The sequence below is a fragment of the Cricetulus griseus genome, chromosome 8 (genome assembly GCF_003668045.3).
Source record: "Cricetulus griseus strain 17A/GY chromosome 8, alternate assembly CriGri-PICRH-1.0, whole genome shotgun sequence".
Lineage (NCBI taxonomy): Eukaryota > Metazoa > Chordata > Mammalia > Rodentia > Cricetidae > Cricetulus > Cricetulus griseus.
In genome coordinates this window covers 64,694,963-64,713,443 of record NC_048601.1, presented here as the reverse complement: position 1 = coordinate 64,713,443, position 18,481 = coordinate 64,694,963, and the positions used below count along the sequence as shown (strand labels likewise).

The 18,481-nt window shown below is 46.2% G+C and overlaps 1 protein-coding gene across 1 annotated transcript; it reads left to right on the top strand.

Annotated features, from left to right (window-relative positions):
* The first annotated feature begins 16,395 nt into the window (after positions 1 to 16,395).
* Tmsb10 (thymosin beta 10) lies at positions 16,396 to 17,502 on the top strand. The gene is made up of 3 exons (XM_027429460.2): positions 16,396 to 16,529; positions 16,804 to 16,915; positions 17,198 to 17,502. The coding sequence occupies exons 2-3, from the start codon at positions 16,816 to 16,818 to the stop codon at positions 17,230 to 17,232; spliced, it is 135 nt and encodes a 44-aa protein (XP_027285261.1). The 5' UTR covers positions 16,396 to 16,529; positions 16,804 to 16,815; the 3' UTR covers positions 17,233 to 17,502.
* Positions 17,503 to 18,481: the final 979 nt, after the last annotated feature.

The window sequence follows — 18,481 nt, the reverse complement described above, 5'->3', positions numbered from 1 at the left end:
GTTGGAGGAAATGTGACCTCTCAGTGTATCACTGAGAATGGGCTTTGAGGTTCCAAAAGCTAACACCAGGCCCAGTGTCTCACTCTCTGCCTGCTACCTGCCAATCAGGGTGCAAAGCTTTCGGGTACTTCTCCAGCACCACACCTACCAGCAGGCCACCATGCTCCCCAACGTGATGATAATGGACTAACCCTCTGAAAGTGTAAGCAAGCCTTAAAAGAGTTGCCTTTTAAAAGAGTTGCCTTGGTCAGCCAGGCAATGGTGGTGCACACCTTTAATCCCAGCACTTGAAGACAAAGGCAGATGTTTCTCTGTGAGATCTAGGCCAGCTGGTCTATAAAGTGAGTTCTAGGACAGCCAAGATTGTCAAACAGAGAAACCCTGTCTCAAAAAAGTCAGGGAAAAAAAGCGTTGCCTTGGTTATGCTGTCTCTTCACAGCAATAGAAGAACGAATAAAAAACTGGTTAAGGGAGCTGCTGCTAATGCTTTGCTAAAGGACATGATATGCCTGTCAAATTGCCTTCTAAATAACTATGTTCATGCCCAGGGCACAGTGCTACTCTCCACTATAGCTCTTCTTTGTAGGGTTTTGCAGGGACTCTATGCTAGTTAGTTTTCTATTGTTGTGATGAGATGCCATGACCAAAGCAGCATACAGAAGAAAGGGCCTGTGGTCTTAGAGGGTTAGAGTCCACTATGGTGCCGCAGTAGGCAGCAGGCAGCTAGAGCAACAGCCAAGAGCTCACATCTCCAATAGCAAGCAGGAAACGGAGAGCTATCTCAAAATGCCAGGAGTCTTTGAAACATCAGACCCTGCACCCAGGAACATATCTCCTCCAAGGCCACACCTCCGAATCCTTCCCAAACAGCTCCACCAACTGGGAACCAAGTATTCAAGCATGTGCCTATGTGGGGCCATTCTCATTCAAACCTCCACACGCTCATAACTGGCAGTGTGCTTAGAACAGCTCCAAATGGGGACAACTAGATCACTCCTCCAAGGCATTGGGAACATCCCAGAAGACAGGTCACAAGGAATTCGAGTGCCTGAGGATTCGGTGGAGAGTGCTGGAAAACACTGACTTCAGGGCACAGCATGTTCCCAGCACTCTTGAACTCGCAAAAGCTGTGGTTATCTGCACAACAGCTGTGAAAGATTGGATGATAGCATCTTATCACAGAAGGAGAATGGATGGATGAGGCTCCACCCCTGCCCGCAAAGCGATAGGCAGTTAATGGTAGCTAACAAAGGGACAGAGATTTTCTTCAGTGGTGTACCTATACGCCTATAAATATTGTCTCAGACATGCGCCTATAATCAACCTTAATGAAACTCATTAGGTCACCAAAAAGAAGACCTGACAGTAGAAGGGGGACTTAGGAGAGGAAAGAGGGTCATCAGGAGTGAGAGGGGGTAAGACAGGGTAATGGGGTAAATAAGTTATATACATATATATATCATATATTATACTATGTATAATAATGTCGTACTTAACATACAAATAATTGTGCTAATAAAATGTCAAACAATGTCAATTTATGAATCATTTATGTTTTCATTTCTAGTTCTTCAAAACATCCACAGCCCCTCAGTAAACATCCAGATATGTCATGTGCTATTAAATGCAGTCACCTGTGGTGATTGGCTCACTTTTACTCATTTAAAAACAAAAAAAAGTTAACTCATATAACAACCAAAAATGTTAGTAGGCCAAATGTGATGGCACACAGCTTTAATCTCAGTACTGGAGAGGTAAAGGCAGGCAGATGTCTCTGAGTTTGAGGCCAGCCTGGTTTAGACAGCAAGTTCCAGGCCCGATGGGGCTACATAGTAAAACCATGTCTCAATACTTTTTATGATTTAACACTGCATTTGCTTACCTTATACCCTAAACATTCGCTCATGTAGTTTATGAGCCTTCCTTTATTACTCTTGCCCTGGGCCCTGGAAATATTAAAGGTAGCAAACTGCTGAGAACAATGCAAATAAAGAGAAATATAATATGGATTCAATAATGCACAGTACATCTATATAATAGAATTAGATGGAAATTTCAATAAGACACATAAAACAGGGCTTGGAGCGAAATGGTTAGGAGCGAAATGGTTAGGGTTCAAGTTTGGCTCAGTAGGTATGAGACCTTAGTTATTTGAGCTCTTTTGCCTCCATTTCTGCATCTGAAAAGAGGGAAATAATAGGATTCTGTTGATTAGTCTGTTGATTTGAGACAGTGTCTCACATAGCCTAGACTGGCCTAGAACTTGCTAATGTAGTCAAGGCTGGCCCGGAACTCCAGATCATCCCACCTGCCTTCATCTCCAGAGTGCTGGAGTTACAGATGTTCACCCCCCCCTTGCCCCGCCCCTCCCCAGCTCAGCTGGTGCTGGAGGATTAAAACAGTCAATGAAAGCTGGCCAGATGGCTCAGCAGGTAGAAGAATTTACTGTCAAGCCTGGAAACCTAAATTTAATCTCCAGGATGAAGCCCACACTGTAGAAAGAGAAAACTAATAAGTTGTCCTCTGACCTCCTGGCGAGTACTGTGGCACTTTCTCAAACACACACACACAGACACTCACAGACACACACTAAAGTTTTTTGTTTTGTTTTGGGTCGGGGGGGGGGGGTTAGTTTGTTTTTCGGGGGTTTTTTGTTTGTTTGTTTGTTTGGCGTTTTTTGAGACAGGGTTTCTCTGTATAACTTTGGCTGTCCTGGAACTCACCCTGTAGACCAAGCTCGAGTCCAATTCACAGTGATCTGCCTGCCTCTGCCTCCCACGTGCAGGAATTAAAGGCAAGCACCACCACCACCTGGCAAAGAGGATAATTTAAAAATAAATAAAAAGATAAATAAAAAAATAAATAAGGTAATACAGCTGAGCACAGTACTTCAGTCTGTAATCCAAGCACCCTGAAAGCTAAAACAGGAAGAATTTTTAGTTCAAAGCCAGTCTGGGCTACGGAGAAAGATCTTGTTTTCAGAAAAAGAAAAACTAGACAGGAAAATCAGGACTGAAAGTCCCATCTTAGCTACATTGTGAGTCTGAGGCAAGCTGTCTTGAAAAAAAAAAAAAAAAAAAAAGGCAAACAAAATTAAAAGGCAAAAAAATAAACCAGAAAAAAAAATCAATATCCTGACCTAGGCTCAACAGCACAAAAAGAAACAAATGAGAAAATGTGATTCCCAGTTTCCCAGAGATTGAAATTTGTAGATTTTAGTACATTCCTGGCCAGTGGGTAAAGAGCTCGGAAGGAAAGAACAGACCCAAGTTACCCACACTTACATAGTTAGAAAGCCAATCATATGTCTGAGGCTGGGCACTGAAGATGATGACTAAATGTGAGAAAAGGGAGTGGGGTTAACAAAAAAAAATCTAAAATAAGACTTTGATGGTAATGATTGCACAAGTCCATAAAATTTACTAAAGATACTTAAGTTATGTATTTATTTACTTATTAACATAAGTAAACCTTATGTTAATAAATGAAGCATTAAAAATAAAAGCAAATAGTCGGGCGTTGGTGGTGCACGCCTTTAATCCCAACACTCCAGAGGCAGAGGCAGGCGGATCTCTGTGAGTTCGAGGCCAGCCTGGTCTCCAGAGCGAGTGCCAGGATAGGCTCCAAAGCTACACAGAGAAACCCTGTCTCGAAAAACCAAAAAAAAAAAAAAAAAAAAGAAAGAAAGAAAGAAAGAAAGAAAGCAAATAAAAGTAAAAGTATGCACTGTAGTCTTAGCACTCAGGAGGCTGGGGTGGGAGGATTCCCAGTTCAAGGACAGCCAAGCCTAAATAGACAGATCCTGTCTCAAAAGCAAATATGAAGCCAATCTATGTAAGGGCTACAAATAGCAAGGGTCTCATAGTATGTACATAGTAGCTGTCAGCATCGGTATGTGAATTATTTACAGGAAAATGATCCATTAGCCAAGAAGTATGAAAGCAGAAAGGGAAAGTGCAGAGAGTAACACATTGTCATTTGTGAACAAAAATGAAAGAGCTAGGCACAGCACACACATGGGATCCCAGCACTCAGGAGACTTAGATTGGGGGGGGGGCAGGAACCACAAGTTTGAGGCCAGAACCTCTCTCCACAAGGGGGGGGGGTAAAAATAAAAATAAAAATGAAACAGAGCTGGCAAGGTGACTTGGCAGGTAATGGCATTTGCCATAAAAGCATAGTGACCAAAGTTTGTCCCAGGAACTCCCCTAAAGCAGGGAGAAGAGAACCAACTCCACAGAAATGTTCCCTTACAGCCTCATGTGTTCCATGGCATTCAGGCTTACACACGTGGCAGGGCTGGAACTCACTGTGTAGATCAGGCTGGCTCAGAATGTACAGAGATCCTGCCTCCTCAGTGCTAGGATTAAAAGCATGCACCACCGTACCCAGCAGTAATAATGTTTTTTTATTTAATTTTTGAATCAAAAGTAAAGAAAATGCATGTGCTTACATAATGCTCATGTCACGCTGGCATACACACAGGCAACTATCTCTGAACGCATGCCCAAGAAATAAATTACAGTGACAGCTTCTAGGGACAGAAAACAGAGCTGGGGCTGGTGGTGTGCAAAAGACTAAAAGACTATCCACTGAGGGTTCCAGTAACTTCGGCTTTGTAACAAGTCACACATACACAAACTCCCCAGACTCAGTGGCTTAAGAGCTGGAGACATGGCTCACTGGGTAAGAGACAGGAGGCTCTGCAGAGCTTACTGGGCTAGACTTCTGGTTCAACACAGACCCTGCCTCAAAACAAGAGAGAGAGCAAGAGGAAGTTGTCCAACTTGCATCCTGCTCTGGTCTCTTAATGTGTATGCCACAGGCACACACACTTGCACACACACACACACACACACACACACACACACACACACACACACACACACACACACACCAAAAACAAAAACAACCACAGTCTGCATGGTATCTCATGGCTTTGGGGGCTCAGGAGACCAGATGGAGCCTGCCAGAGATAGCTTATCTCTGCTCTGTGATGTCTGTGTTCCTATTGCTTGTTGTGTTTTTTTTTTAAACCGACAATGAGTAAAATAAGACAAAATAAGTGTGTGTGTGTGTGTGTGTGTGTGTGTGTGTGTGTGTGTGTGTGTTTACTCCATAACAACCACAAGTCTGTGCACTCAGAAGGATCTTGGTGGAATAAATGAAGAGAATGACACACTTCATTTTCTCTACCGTCCTTTTACAAATCAATTCCTGATCCTCTACATCAGTGGTTCTCAACGTGTGGGTGGAGACCCTTTGGGGGTTGAGAGAACGTTTCACAGGGATTGCCTAAGGCCATCAGAAAACTAGCTATTTACATTATGATTCATAACAGTAGCAAAATTATAGTTACAAAGTAGCAATGAAATCCTTTTCTGGTTGGGGGATCACCATGAGGAACTGTATGAAAGGGTCGCAGCACTAGGAAGGTGGAGAACCACCGCTGTACATCATTCCTTTTCTCCCCAGTACCAGGGCACAGAGTCTGAAGGCCACACCCTAGAACAAAGCCTCCTCTGTTTGCAAGTGGACACATCTTGTGTCGTACTGACTACAGAGAACTGTATCAGCTTAGCATCTGGGGCAGAAAATAGAAGAGGGAATAGTCCTTGGTCAGGGCTAGGCAGGAACAGACTTGGAGACAGGCAGAACCCAACAGCTGGAGAGTTAACTTGCAGATGTGCAGAGAGGAGGGAAGACAGGGTCTTATGTGTCTCAGGCTGGCTTGAATTCATGTCTGTCCTCTTGCCTCTGTCCCACAAGTGCCAGAACTACAGGTCTGCACCACCTGCCTGTTTTCTTGTTGAGACAAGGTCTCAATATTAGCCCTGGTTAGTCTGGAACTCTCTACCTCAACCAGGTTAGCCTCAGACTTATGGTAGTCTTCCTGCTTCCTCCTCCCAATTCCAGGATTACAGGCATGCACCACCTCAACTAGCTCTAAATAAGTGGCCTCTGAGGGCTGACACTAAGCCATTGTTAGAAATGACGGATCTACTACAGCTGGGTTTGAACCACTGGTCCCAACCAACTCCTGGGTGATAAAAATCAACTGCCCAGGTCACAAAGGGCATTTTTAAAGAAAATATACAATGGAGAGGAGTCATTCAACACCATCAGCCAGCGGGGGGGGGGGGGGGGGAAATGGAAATTGAAACCGTGGTACAACATCTCTCTTTGACAACTAAAATATTTAGATGGTTTAGGACAACCAAAATCACAAGTGGGACAATATGTAAATGAGAATGGAGCTCTTAAACACTGCCAGTAAATGCAAAATAGCACAGCTACTCGGCAAAATTGTTTGGAAGCCTCTGACAAAAGTAAAAAATACTTACCATATGACCCAGCATTCTTCCCAAGAAATAAAAACCTGTCCACACCTACATATGTATCAATTATGTAGAGGTTCATCCCCACTTTAAGTTTGAAAACCCAAACTGGAAATAGCCAAAATGCCCTTGAGGAGATGGTATGTTTATTCCATGGGAAAGGAATACTATTCAGGAATGAAAAATGAATGAAATGCTGGGGATGGCAGGAAACTGAGGCAGGAAGAGCTCAAATTGAGGCTAGCCTGGGCTACACAAGAGCCCATCTCAAAAAGTAAATAGAAATGAATATATGATTATTCAGCAATGTGGACGGGCCTTTGTGATGGTCAGTGCTAGCTGTCAACTTGATAGGACCAAGAATTACCGAGGAGGAACTAGAGAAGGCTCAGCAGTTAAGAGTATATACTGCTCTTGCAAAGGGTGGGGGTTTGAGTCCAAGCACCTGTACAAATCAGCTTCACAACTGCCTCTAACACCAGCTCCAGAGAAGCCAACACCTTTGGCATCCTCAGGCATCAACATATACTCACGTGGATGTACTCACACACAGATATACACATACACACAATTGAAATAATAAAGCAAGTCTTTAAAAACGGTTTAAAACATCAATCACCCAAGAGACAAGCCTTCAGCAGCACCTGTGGCCTGCCTGCAAGGGAGTTTATTAAGTAAGCTAATTGATGAAGATCCACCTTCACGGTGGGTGTGGTCATTCCCTGGGTTAGGGGTCTTAGACTACACAGAATAGACAAAGTGAGCTGAGCACCAGCAACCATCACCCTCTGCTTCCTGGGTGATGTGGCCAGCTGCTTCAAGGCCCTTCTGCCTTAACTTTCCTGCCATGATGGACTGTGTCCCTGAACTGTGAGCTGAGATAAATCCGTTCTTCCTTAATTTGCTTTTGTCGGAATATTTTATCCAGGGACAGGACAAGAAACAGACCATAAGGACACAATAGAGTGAGAGAAGCCAATCTCAAAGGAATCCATACTCTGGTTCTTGTGTGTATAATAACTCTGAAATGACAGTACTCCAAGAGGTGGAGAACAACTTCATGACTCCTGGGGTTATCGTGGGATGCTTTAAGCTTAAAGGGGTGGCATGAAAGCCCTCAGAGGTGATGGGATAGGTCTGTGTCTGCCCCATGGTGCTGGTGGTGGTGAGTCAAGTCTTCATGGGTGACTACACCTATGATAAAGCTGCAGAGAACTGCACACAGAGACATAAGTGACCACATGCGACACTGGTGAGAGCTGGGGAAAGTCTGTCAGAGATTGCACCAGTGGGTTTTAATACTGCATTATAGTTTTTAATTAGGGGAAACTGAAAAAAGGTAGAAGGGACCTTGATAGATTGTTTTCTACAATTTCCCATTAAGTCTATAATTTATGTCAAAATAAATGACTTAAAACTGAAAAAAAAAAGAGTAAGGCAGACGTCAGAATCTGGCTCACAGCAAGGGCAAGTGTTTCTCTGGTGGCAACTTGGTTTCATCTTGTGCTCATGTGAACTTGGTATCACCCTGGGAAATGCCCTTCATGTTCTTCTTGGAATAAGATTTAAAAAAAACAAAAAGCTTGAAATTTGCCATGGTATAGCAAGTCTGGCTGGTTCCAAGGCTACAGGTGCTGGAAGGGACATGTGAAGACCCACATGTGGCCTGGCTCATAAAACTGTTGTCATCGCCTTACCCACATAGTGGTCAAAGCTAATACTATGGCAAGTGTATAGTGTCTTTAGGTCCATTAATAAGCATGTTGATAGGGCTGGAGGACAGCTCAGCAGTTAAGAGCATACGCTGCTTTTGAAGAGGACCCAAGTTCGATTCCCAGCACCCACATGGTAGTTCACAACAGTCTCTAATCTGATCTCTGTGGGCACCAGCAGAAGCACTTTGCTTTGGCTTCTTATGCTTGTCTTTTTCTAAACAGACTGTACAAATGCTTGTCTATTTGTTTGTTTGTTTGTTTGTTTTTGAGACAGGGTTTAGAAAGTGTGTAGTCCTGGCTGTCCTGGAATTCACTCTGGAGACCAGGCTGGCCTCAAACGCACAGAGATCCGCCTTTCTCTTCCTCCCAAGTGCTGGGATTAAAGGCGTGTGCTACCACCACCCTGCTCATCTATATTTTACATCAGGTTTATTTTAAAGCTTACCAGGAACATGACTTTGTCGGGTCTGCATGGCATTAGGCAAGTGCAGCTCTTGGGTTGGGTTGAGTTAGTTAGTCACTCAGCAGACAAGCAGGCTGCAGCATTTTCTGTATTTGGATCTCAGCTGGCTGGAGGCACCTCTGAAAATTAACTATTAGATTTTATTTCTTACAACTTTCACTTTGACTATCCTTTCTTCCCCACAACCTTCCCACTTTTTTGGTTTTGTTTGTTTGTTTTAATTATGCATCTTTGTCTGTGTATATATGCATGTACACCTGTGTGCAGCTGCCCTTGAACTCGAGGAGAGGATGTCAAATGCCCTGGAGCTGGAGGACCAGGAGGTTGTGAGCTGCCCAGTGCAGATGTGGGAACTGAACCCAGATCCTCTGGAAGAGCAGTAAGCCATCATCTCTCCCTTTTCAGTTTTGTTCTGTTTTCAGCACTGAGGATTGAACCCAGTACCTCACACATGCTAGGCAAGCACTGTAGCACTGAGTTATAGCACCAACCCTCTTGTTCTTTATTGTGGTAAAATATGCATAATACAAATTCTATCATTTTAGCTATTCTCATTGTATAGTTCAGTGACATTAAATGTATGATGATGGGCAACCATCACAATTTTCCTCTCTAGATTTTTTTTTCTCTAATTCTGCTCTGTGAAATAAGAAGTCTCCTGTATTAGTTATTCTTCTCCTTGCTCTGACAAAATCACACACACACACACACACACACACACACACACACACACACACACACACAAAGGTTCTTAGGATTTATTTGGCTCACATCTGAGGGTACAGTCCATCATGGTGGGGAAGGCATGGCTGCAGGAACAGGAAGTGGCTCATCACATTGAGTCCATAGTCCGTCCAGAAGCAGGAAGACGGATGCTAGTGCTCCGCTGCTTTCTCCATTTCTGTTTTTTATTCAGCCCAGGCCCCCACCCCACAGCATGGTGCCATCCACAATCAGAGTGAGTCTTCTCTCCACCTAAATCTATCTGGAAACAACCTCATACTGGACATGCCCAGTCTCCTGGGTGATCCTAAATGCAGCCAAGTTAACAGTGAAGGATAGCCATTGCATCCCCTCGGGCCAGGGGTACAGCTCAGTGGCCAAGTGCTTGTTTGAGCACAAATGCCTACGTTAGACCCACAGCATAAACAAACACTCTTTATTCTCCCTTCCCCATGTTTTTCCACTTTCTGTCTCCACATATTTTCTCCCTACTTTTGAGAGTGGAATAACTTATCTGTTATTGGATACTGAATTACTCTGAAATCTTACAACATAAAATACCAATTTGGTTTGTCTTCTCAGTTTTGGGGAGCAGTTTAGCTAGATGCTCCTGGCCCAGGCTCCTGAAGCTGCGGGTGATTTGCTGTAGTTTTCAATTATCTGAGGACTGACTCACCTGGGGCCAGCAGCCACACTACCTCAGCAAGACTCAGCTCCTCACCGGCTAGTGGATAAACATCTCCATTTTTTTTTTTTTTTATCACACAGACTTCTCCAAAGGGCTGCTCACATCACGGCAATTACCTTTCTTTATAATGGGAGGATGACACATATCAGACACCCATATGGAATATGACTTCATCTAAAGAACAACAGCTCTCCTGACCTGATGGCATGGACATAGGGGAGCTGGCTGAGCAGGGTGACCCTAGTGGCCTGGACTGACCAGGTCAACTACAACCCAGGCCCACAGCCAAACTTTGAGTTAGCCCACCCTAGCATCTATCCCAAGTAGGACCTGCTGGAGCTTGTGGAGGGACTGGTCCTGTGGAGCGATGCCCACAGGATCTTCATGACTTGGGGTGGCTATGGGATATCCAAGAGGCGTTCCAGTGAGAATCTAGTGATGATGGTGTACCAGAAACCAGAGACCTTGAACCAGTGCCCCACTGCAATAAACATTTGCCAGTAAAGCTAATAGGACAAAAGGGTATATCATATGACACACCAAGGCTCCCAATGCATCGGGACAAATAAAGAAGTGTTGGAGAGGCTGGATTTAAGAGGTTTTTGTCGTTATTTTGTTGTTGTTGTTGTTTTGGGGGGGTTCTCTTTGTGTTTGTTTGCTTGCTTACTTGGTTTGGTTTGATTTTTTTAAATTTTCATTAGGGAGGCTGCTTCAGGGGAGAGGGAAGGATATGGAGGGACTGAAAGGTGAGCAGAATTGGGGTACATAATGTGAAATTCCCAAGGTTCAATAAAGAAATTACATTTTTAGAAAAATGGCAGCTCTCTCCTCACAGTGCCATTATTGCTGGTGCTCATGGTCTGGGTCAGGGACCTCCAGCTCCTGTTCCCTTACTCAAAGAATTGAAACAAAAGCCCACACTGACTGCAAAGAAGCTATCGAGGAAGCTTTATTCAAAACAAAGCTACAGCGCAGGCTAAAACACACTTCAGAAGAGTTGTGAGCCTTAATGAGCAAGGAAGTGCCCTGGACCCAAGTGTCACTTAGGGCTTGCCTGCAAGGATCCAAGAGAAGAAGGAATTTGGTTCCTACTGGGCACAGTGAGAACGGTTCTTTGTTCTGATTGACAGATTATGTCATAACCATTTTTAAACTGTGTATGTCCCTTCTCAGAATATGCCTGGTTTATTTGTATACACACTCATTCTGCATAGGCACAAGATTGCAACTAGGAGATCTCCTCGAGATACTAAAAAGAAAGTCCTTGACAAGTGTGTCAGGTAGTCACCTGAAAACCCAGCATTGGGTAAACAGAGGCAGTCATGCCTGCCTGAACCACACAGAAAGTTCAAAGCTAGCCTGGGCTATATAGCAAGACTGTGTTTTCAAAAACCAAAAACCATATAACATAAATTCATATTTGGCCATAAAGACACCTGACACCACACCTGAGATCAATTTCAGAGGCCCATGCAGGAAAAAGAGAGAACCTGCTCCCACTGGTTCACAGTTATCCTCTGTGAATATCTTCTGTGATATTCACACACATGCTCAAGCACACACACACACACACACACACACACACGCACGCACGCACGCACGCACGCACGCACGCACGCACGCACGCACGCACGCACATACACCCATACACATCCACACACACTCCCATGCACACATACACACATACACACACACACACACACACACACACACACACACACACACACGAAATAGTTAAAAACAAAGCACATCAAGGAGCTGCAGAGACAGCTCAGTGGTTGCATGTACTGAACTCACAGAGGTCTAAGTTTGGCTCCCAGCACCTACATCAAGCAGCTTTACAAACAGTTGCAACTCTAGCTGCAGGAGATTCAACACTCTCTTCTAATCTCTGAGGGTACCTGCATGACTGTGGCACACATAAACTCACATAGGGACACATAAATAACTCTTTAGAAGCAGCAGCTGAGGGCAGAAGTGTGTGCAGGTGTCCAGCCCTGCCCCCTTCTCCAGACCAGGATCCCGGTCAGAGAACAGCAACATGCACAGTGGGCAGGTCTTTGCCCTTCATTAATGTTATCAGGACAATTTTCTATAAGCATGCCCCAAAGCATGATGATTCTAGATTCTGCCAAATTGGCAACACTAATCATCAGACACAGGCTCCATTCTGATTTGTTTTCCATGTTTCTTTTGTCTGATGTCACCAGACGGCAAAACAAATCCCACAAAGGAGACTTTCACAGATATAACACCAGCTATAGAAGTAGCAGGAAGGCAGTGTTTTAACTCCTTGTGAGCATCCTCTCAAATACTGCATAGTATGTGAATGTGTTATACAGAAGCTTAAACCACTTCTATAACAGTCCAAACAGCTGCTCACTTTCTGCTAAATAACTCAAGTCAGAGTGCTCATCACACAGTAATAACTCACTCTTCTGGCTGGGACACTTGACCATTTGTTCAGAGGAATGCTGACTGTGCAGTGACTGTGTCAGACAATGCATTCAGCACTGGGGAAATGGCAGCAAAGAACAGAGATGAGGTCTCTCATTTCCTGTTGTGGGATATGGAAGAAAAATGGAAATACAGCATGTTTGGTTATGCTGTGGCTAGAGACAAAGTCTATGAAGACAAAACGAAACACAATAAAGGATATTGGGTATAAATACAATAAATACACAATAAATGGCAAGGGTATTGTTACTATATAAGGGTAGCCGAGGTTCCCTGAGGAGAAGGACATGTGACCATTCTCCTAAACGAAGACAGAGCAAAGTCAAAAGCCCTGGATCAGAAATGAATGATTTCCTCATAGTCAAAAGTAATCTAGTAGCTGGGGATCTGGTCAGTTGGTTGAGTGCTTGCCTAGCATGAAGAAGACCCTGTGTTCAACTACCAGCACATAAGCCAGGCAACCTGCCATATATCTGTGATCCAGTACTTGGGAGGTAGAGGCAAAAGGATCTGAAATCCAAAGTTTTTCTTAGCTACACACCAAATTTGATATTGACGTGCGTTACATGAGACCCTGTCCCAAAAAAAAGGCAGTCTGGACTCTATCTCCAAAGGCATGAATCACAGCCACCACATCCATCACTGAACCCTTGTCTTGGTAGGGTTGATGGTTAGGCCAAAAGGCTCGACAGCTGTCCCTCGGGTCAGCAGCTTCTATAAAATTACCATTCTGTCCGCATCTTCATTCCAGGCTGATAAAAATGTCACACTTCAGATTTAAGCTGTAGTTAAGCTGGAGGAGTACATGCCTACCCTGCACAAAGTCCTGGGTTCAAACCCCAATACCAAACACAGAGGTCTAGTGTCTCATGCCATAATGCCAACCCTACAGAGGTAAAAGCAAGAAGACCAGCTACATAGCAAGTTCCAGGCCAGCCTGAGACTGTGAAGAGCCTGTTTCAAATCAAAGTTAAAAACAACAACAACAACAAAATGCCAGGCTGGATAAGAGGGAAAGAAAGGCTCCTCCCATCCCCCTCCCTGCCCTCCTCCCCAGCTGGCCATCATAAGGGTCCCCCACTTCTTCATTCTCCAGTTTCCCCAGCATCCTTTTCAACAAAGGAGGTGGAAATGTGATTGTTTATGAGTTAGGTGGCTTACTCTAAGCCATCTGTGAGCAGTAGACAGAAATATCATGACTGATAATGACAGCCCCAGCAGTAAGTGAACATAGAGCAGGAGCCCTATTGATCGAATCATCCACCCCTCTACTCTGAGTGTGTCTCACCATCACCCTCCACGCTCGGAACCCCACCACCTACTCCACATACACCCAGCAAATCTGATTAAGAGAGTGTGTGTGTGTGTGTGTGTGTGTGTGTGTGTGTGTGTGTGTGTGTCAATGCTATGGAAGACACACAGGAAAAGTCTCCAAACAGGACCTGGGGACCCTGACACTCCCAGGTTCTGACTTTTTTCTGCCTTGTGGTGTTCCCATTATTTGTTGCTCTGTAACAAAACATTCAGAAACTTAATAGCTTCAAGCAGCTGTGATGTCTGTCCTGCTCCTGAGTTTGGTTTGGCCAGGGACAGCTTGTCTCCACTCCACTCTGGAATGCAGACATGCAGCCTTTCCTCCCAGATGCTGGATTCTCTGGGAGCCTGGAGGCAACACCCTTGCAGACAGTGGCTCAAAGCCCTGTGGTCCTTTATGGCCTGGCCTCTTAAGTCATAAAGGCTCATTTCTGCCACATTTACTAGAAGTCACTTACGCCAACCTATAGGTGAGAAACAGTGAGAGAAGAACATGTGAGGATTTTAAAGTCTATTAGATTGAGGCCACTAGATTTTATCATTTACTTTTGGTTTGTTTGTGAGACAGGATCTCAGAGAGCCCACACTTGTTTCCAACTCTGTAGCTAAGGTTGGCCTTTAACTCCTGATCCTTCTGCCTCTACCTCCCAAGAACTGAGATTATAGGCTCCTTGCTCAGTTTATGTAATGCTGGGGATGAAGTCCAGGGCCTCAAGTATGTTAGGCAAGCACTGTATCAACTCAGTTACATCCCCAGCCTGGCCATAGTTGTTAAGCACAAATCCATAAAGAGGGTGTTTTATTTCTACAGAGGAGTCACTGAGCTGAACTTAGCAAGAATAGGGAATGTCTGCAAGTCGACTTAATGATCTTTTGTTTGGGAATCCTGCGAGCTAACTTCCCCCGCCTCCATCTGCAGCTCTTCTCTGTGCCTAGGCCTAGAAAAGTCAAATTCCTTTCCTAAGTAAAGAGAAGTTGGGACTGGAGTTCACCTTGGGCCCAAAGTTGTACCACTGAACATTTATTCACTCACTTCGAGGTGAAGCCCATGAAGATCAAACCTAACTTACAGTTTGCATCCAACAAGGAATCAGGTGCCAGTAAAACCCTCCAAAGAGACTCTATCTCTGGATGTCTGGAGAGTTTCATGCTCAAGTTTAGCAGATCCTTCAACAAGTAGAGACTGTTTCAATCTACCCAGGCCAGCTTTCGTTTTCTCCAGGGAACAGTTAGACTAGATTTCCTGGAGTTAGACTGACCATGTGACTAATTCAGAGCCAAGGAAATGAAGACAGAAATAAAGGAAGCTACTTCTGATCCTGGTCCATAAAAACTTAGTGTGGAACTTTATCTTCTTTTCTTTCCTGGTCCACTGTCTAGATAGAAGGACGGAGGGGTCCAAAGTAACAAGAGAGAGGAGGCCTGAATGTGGTGGACAGCACAGAGCCAGGCATGGCAGCACAGGCTTTTAGCCCCAAGATTCAAGAGACAGGCTAATCTCTCTCTGTGAGTTCAAAGCCAGGCTGGTCTACATAGTAAGTTGCAGGTCAGTCAGGGCTACACAGTGAAGCCCTGTCTAAAAGAAATAATAATTAAAACAAAAGAAATTAGCACAGATCTTGTTGCATCAGTAAAAAATAAACTTTCTTTAAAAGATTTATTTTATGTCATGCGCATGAGTGTCTGCATGTGTATACATATGTGTGTACCCCACATACATACGTGGTGCCCAAGGAGGCCAGCAGAGGATGTGGGATCCCCTAAAACTGGAGCTACGGAAGTCTGTGAGCCACCGTGTGGGTGAGCCAACTCTCCAGGCCTCCAAATAAACTTTTATCACCTCAAGCCCTCTACCAAAGTTTTTTTTTTTTTTTTGGTGGTTGTCTATATGGACTGCCATTCGAGAAATAGTTCCCCTCTTCCTCTCCTGTCAGTGGAATATGCTCCACTACTCGACACTGGAATGGGGAATGGATGGTGAGTTTCACCCCTAGCTGAATATAATAAAACTTATTATCTAAGGGGGTTGCACAAGCTGAAGAGGTAAACTTTTCCAGGAATTCATATTCCACTCCCGAAATGGGTTAATAAGAAAAGCAAGATTTGCAGGCACACTGGCTTTTTCTTTTTCTTTTTAAAATCACATTCAAGGTTAACTGAAGGAGGAAAACCACACCCTCTGGTACAGTGTTCCTAAGAGACCTCTCACTGAGAGAAGGAACAGTGGAGCCCTCCCAGGACTCTCCAAGCTCCCACCTCCACCCTTAGACAATGCCCGAAACAGTGTGTTTTAAGAAGCACAAGAAAGGAAAGGAGGAGACTCTAGAGAGGCAAACACCAGAGACTTAGGGCGAGGCAAGCTGGGTGTCTCCCGCGAGCAGGGCTGCAGTAGAGCGCGCGTGCTCGCCCGCCCGCACACCCACAACCCCACACTACACATACACGCAGCAAAACCTCAGTCCTTCCCCGCTGCCACCCACGCCCTTCCCACGAGGTGAGCAGCAGGCTCCTGGGTACTGGGAGAAGGAGATGCAGCAGGGAAAGAGCCCGCAGAGAGCTTGTGTCTGCCACCCCACCGCGGGACCGCAACGGGCAAACCTCGCGGGCCGAGAAGGGCGGAGCCCGGGACTGCCTGGAGATGCTGAGCCCCCGACCCAACGCGCGCGCTGACCACGCCCCCCCACGGGCTGACCACGCCCCCGCTGCGGCGGGCGAGAGGCGGGGCGGGGCGCGGTGTATATAAGGCGAGGGGCGGGCGCCGCTCTTTTGTCTCTTGCTGCAGCAAGGCGAGTGGGAGCACCTGGAGCGCGAGCTCGGAACGAGACTCCACGGTGAGACACATCGCTGGGCTTAGGGCCTACCCTGGGTGGGGTCGGGGCAGCTTGTGGCTGGCGGGAGCGTTCCCCCTGGGTTGCAACAGGCGACCCGGCGGTTTGGAACATTCCGAGGCTGGCAGGCCACGCCCTGGGATTTAGGAGGGAGGGTGTGGTGGACGAGCCCGGGATCCTCGGCCTCCGGGCCGGGAATGCCACGTCGAGAGGTGTTCGCGGAGGGCGCAGGATCCAGGGATCGCTGGTCATCCCCAAGCCTTGGTTCGCCCATCAGGGTTCTAAGAAAATGGCAGACAAGCCGGACATGGGGGAAATCGCCAGCTTCGATAAGGCCAAGCTGAAGAAGACCGAGACGCAGGAGAAGAACACCCTGCCGACCAAAGAGAGTGAGTTCGCCCCCGCCTCCGGGTTCCCACCCCAGCACTCCACCCTTCCCTGCTGTGCCAGCCCGGCACCCCCCACCCCCATCCGGCCACTACCTCCCACCCCGAATCTGAGCGGCCACAGCCACCCTTCCAGTTACACAAAGCACTTTGTCCCTTCCAAATCCCCTTCTTGTCCCCAGGCCTCGTGGGTGCCTCACCCACGCCAGGTTTGTGAGGTGGGGGGTGGGTGGGCTGCAAGGTGGCTCGCTCCATCCTGCAATGCCCACATCCCGCCCTTCGCAGCCATTGAACAGGAAAAGAGGAGTGAAATTTCCTAAAAGCCTAGACTGGAGGATTTCTCCACCCTACCCCACCCCGTCATCTCCGAGACCCCCTCGTGATGTGGAGGAAGAGCCACCTGCAAGATGGACGCGAGCCACAAGCTGCACTGTGAACCCGGGCATTCCGCGCCGATGCCACCGGCCCGTGGGTCTCTGAAGGGGGACCCCCCCACTAATCGGACTGCCAAATTTTACCGGTTTGCCCTGGGATATTATAGAAAATTATTTGTATGATTGATGAAAATAAAACACACCTCGTGGCATGGCTGGCGTGGTCTGAATCTTTTAGTTGAGTATGCGTGGGCAGAGCTGCACTGGGAGTGAGTTGTGCCGCAGAGACGGGTGCGCGGCGGCGGGCGGGGGGGGGGATCACTTTTATTTTGGTTTTACGTGCTTTACCCTAAGGTTTCCTGGGTTCTCAGCCATTCGGCTCTCAATGCAAATTGAGTAAAATTTAACTCCATTTTGAAACATGCTGCCCAAAAGATTAAGATGGACTTCTGATCAGCTCTTCAAATGCCGCCCTGTAACCTCTCACGCATACCAGAAGCAGTGATTTAAAGTCTGAGAGGAAAGGGGACAAATAATCACTCTGGAATGTTGGAATTGGCGAGGGTCGGGGTCGGTCCCTCACAAACACACAAGGTTCTCCTCTACATGTTACAGAATGAGATGAAATAAAAAAAAAAAAAAAAACAAAGGCCGGATTTAGTGAAACAACTGTTTTATCAGAGCTTGCAGAACGGACATCAGAACTACACAACCACAGGGAACAGCCCGGGTTTTGGGAGGATTTTGTTTCTTTGGAAGGTTTGGTTTTGGTTTTGGGGGTTTTGTGTTTTGTCTCTGAACCTTCGGCGAACGCATTAGCCATTAGAGGGGCAGTGCTGTCTGAGCTGCCCCGGCTGAGGCTGAGATCTGCAGGAAGGGTGGAAGTGAGAGGAGGGAGTGTGGCTGCCTTGTGGCAGAACTGAAGGAGGTCACACCCTCTCATGACCCTCGGGGAAGGGGTGGGACCAGCCCACGAGGGGCCTCGTGGAGGAGGAGGAGCCCAGGACTACTGGGCATGAACCCGGTTTACGATTACAAGGGTGGCCTTTTCCTGGAGGAGGGGCGGGAGGGAGACAATTGGACAGGGTTTGCCCCACATTTTTGTCTCCCCCCACCCCCACCCCAAGGGACTCGACAAATGGATGAGGGCAGTTAGTTCAAATGAGGTGTATCCTCCGGCAACAAGAAATTTAAA

Bases quoted from the DNA above. Each gene is read 5' to 3' on its own strand.
- Tmsb10 (XM_027429460.2), top strand. From the start codon at position 16,816: ATGGCAGACAAGCCGGACATGGGGGAAATCGCCAGCTTCGATAAGGCC. The intron at 16,916-17,197 runs GTGAGTTCGCCC...CGCCCTTCGCAG, and splicing joins CACCCTGCCGACCAAAGAGA to CCATTGAACAGGAAAAGAGG.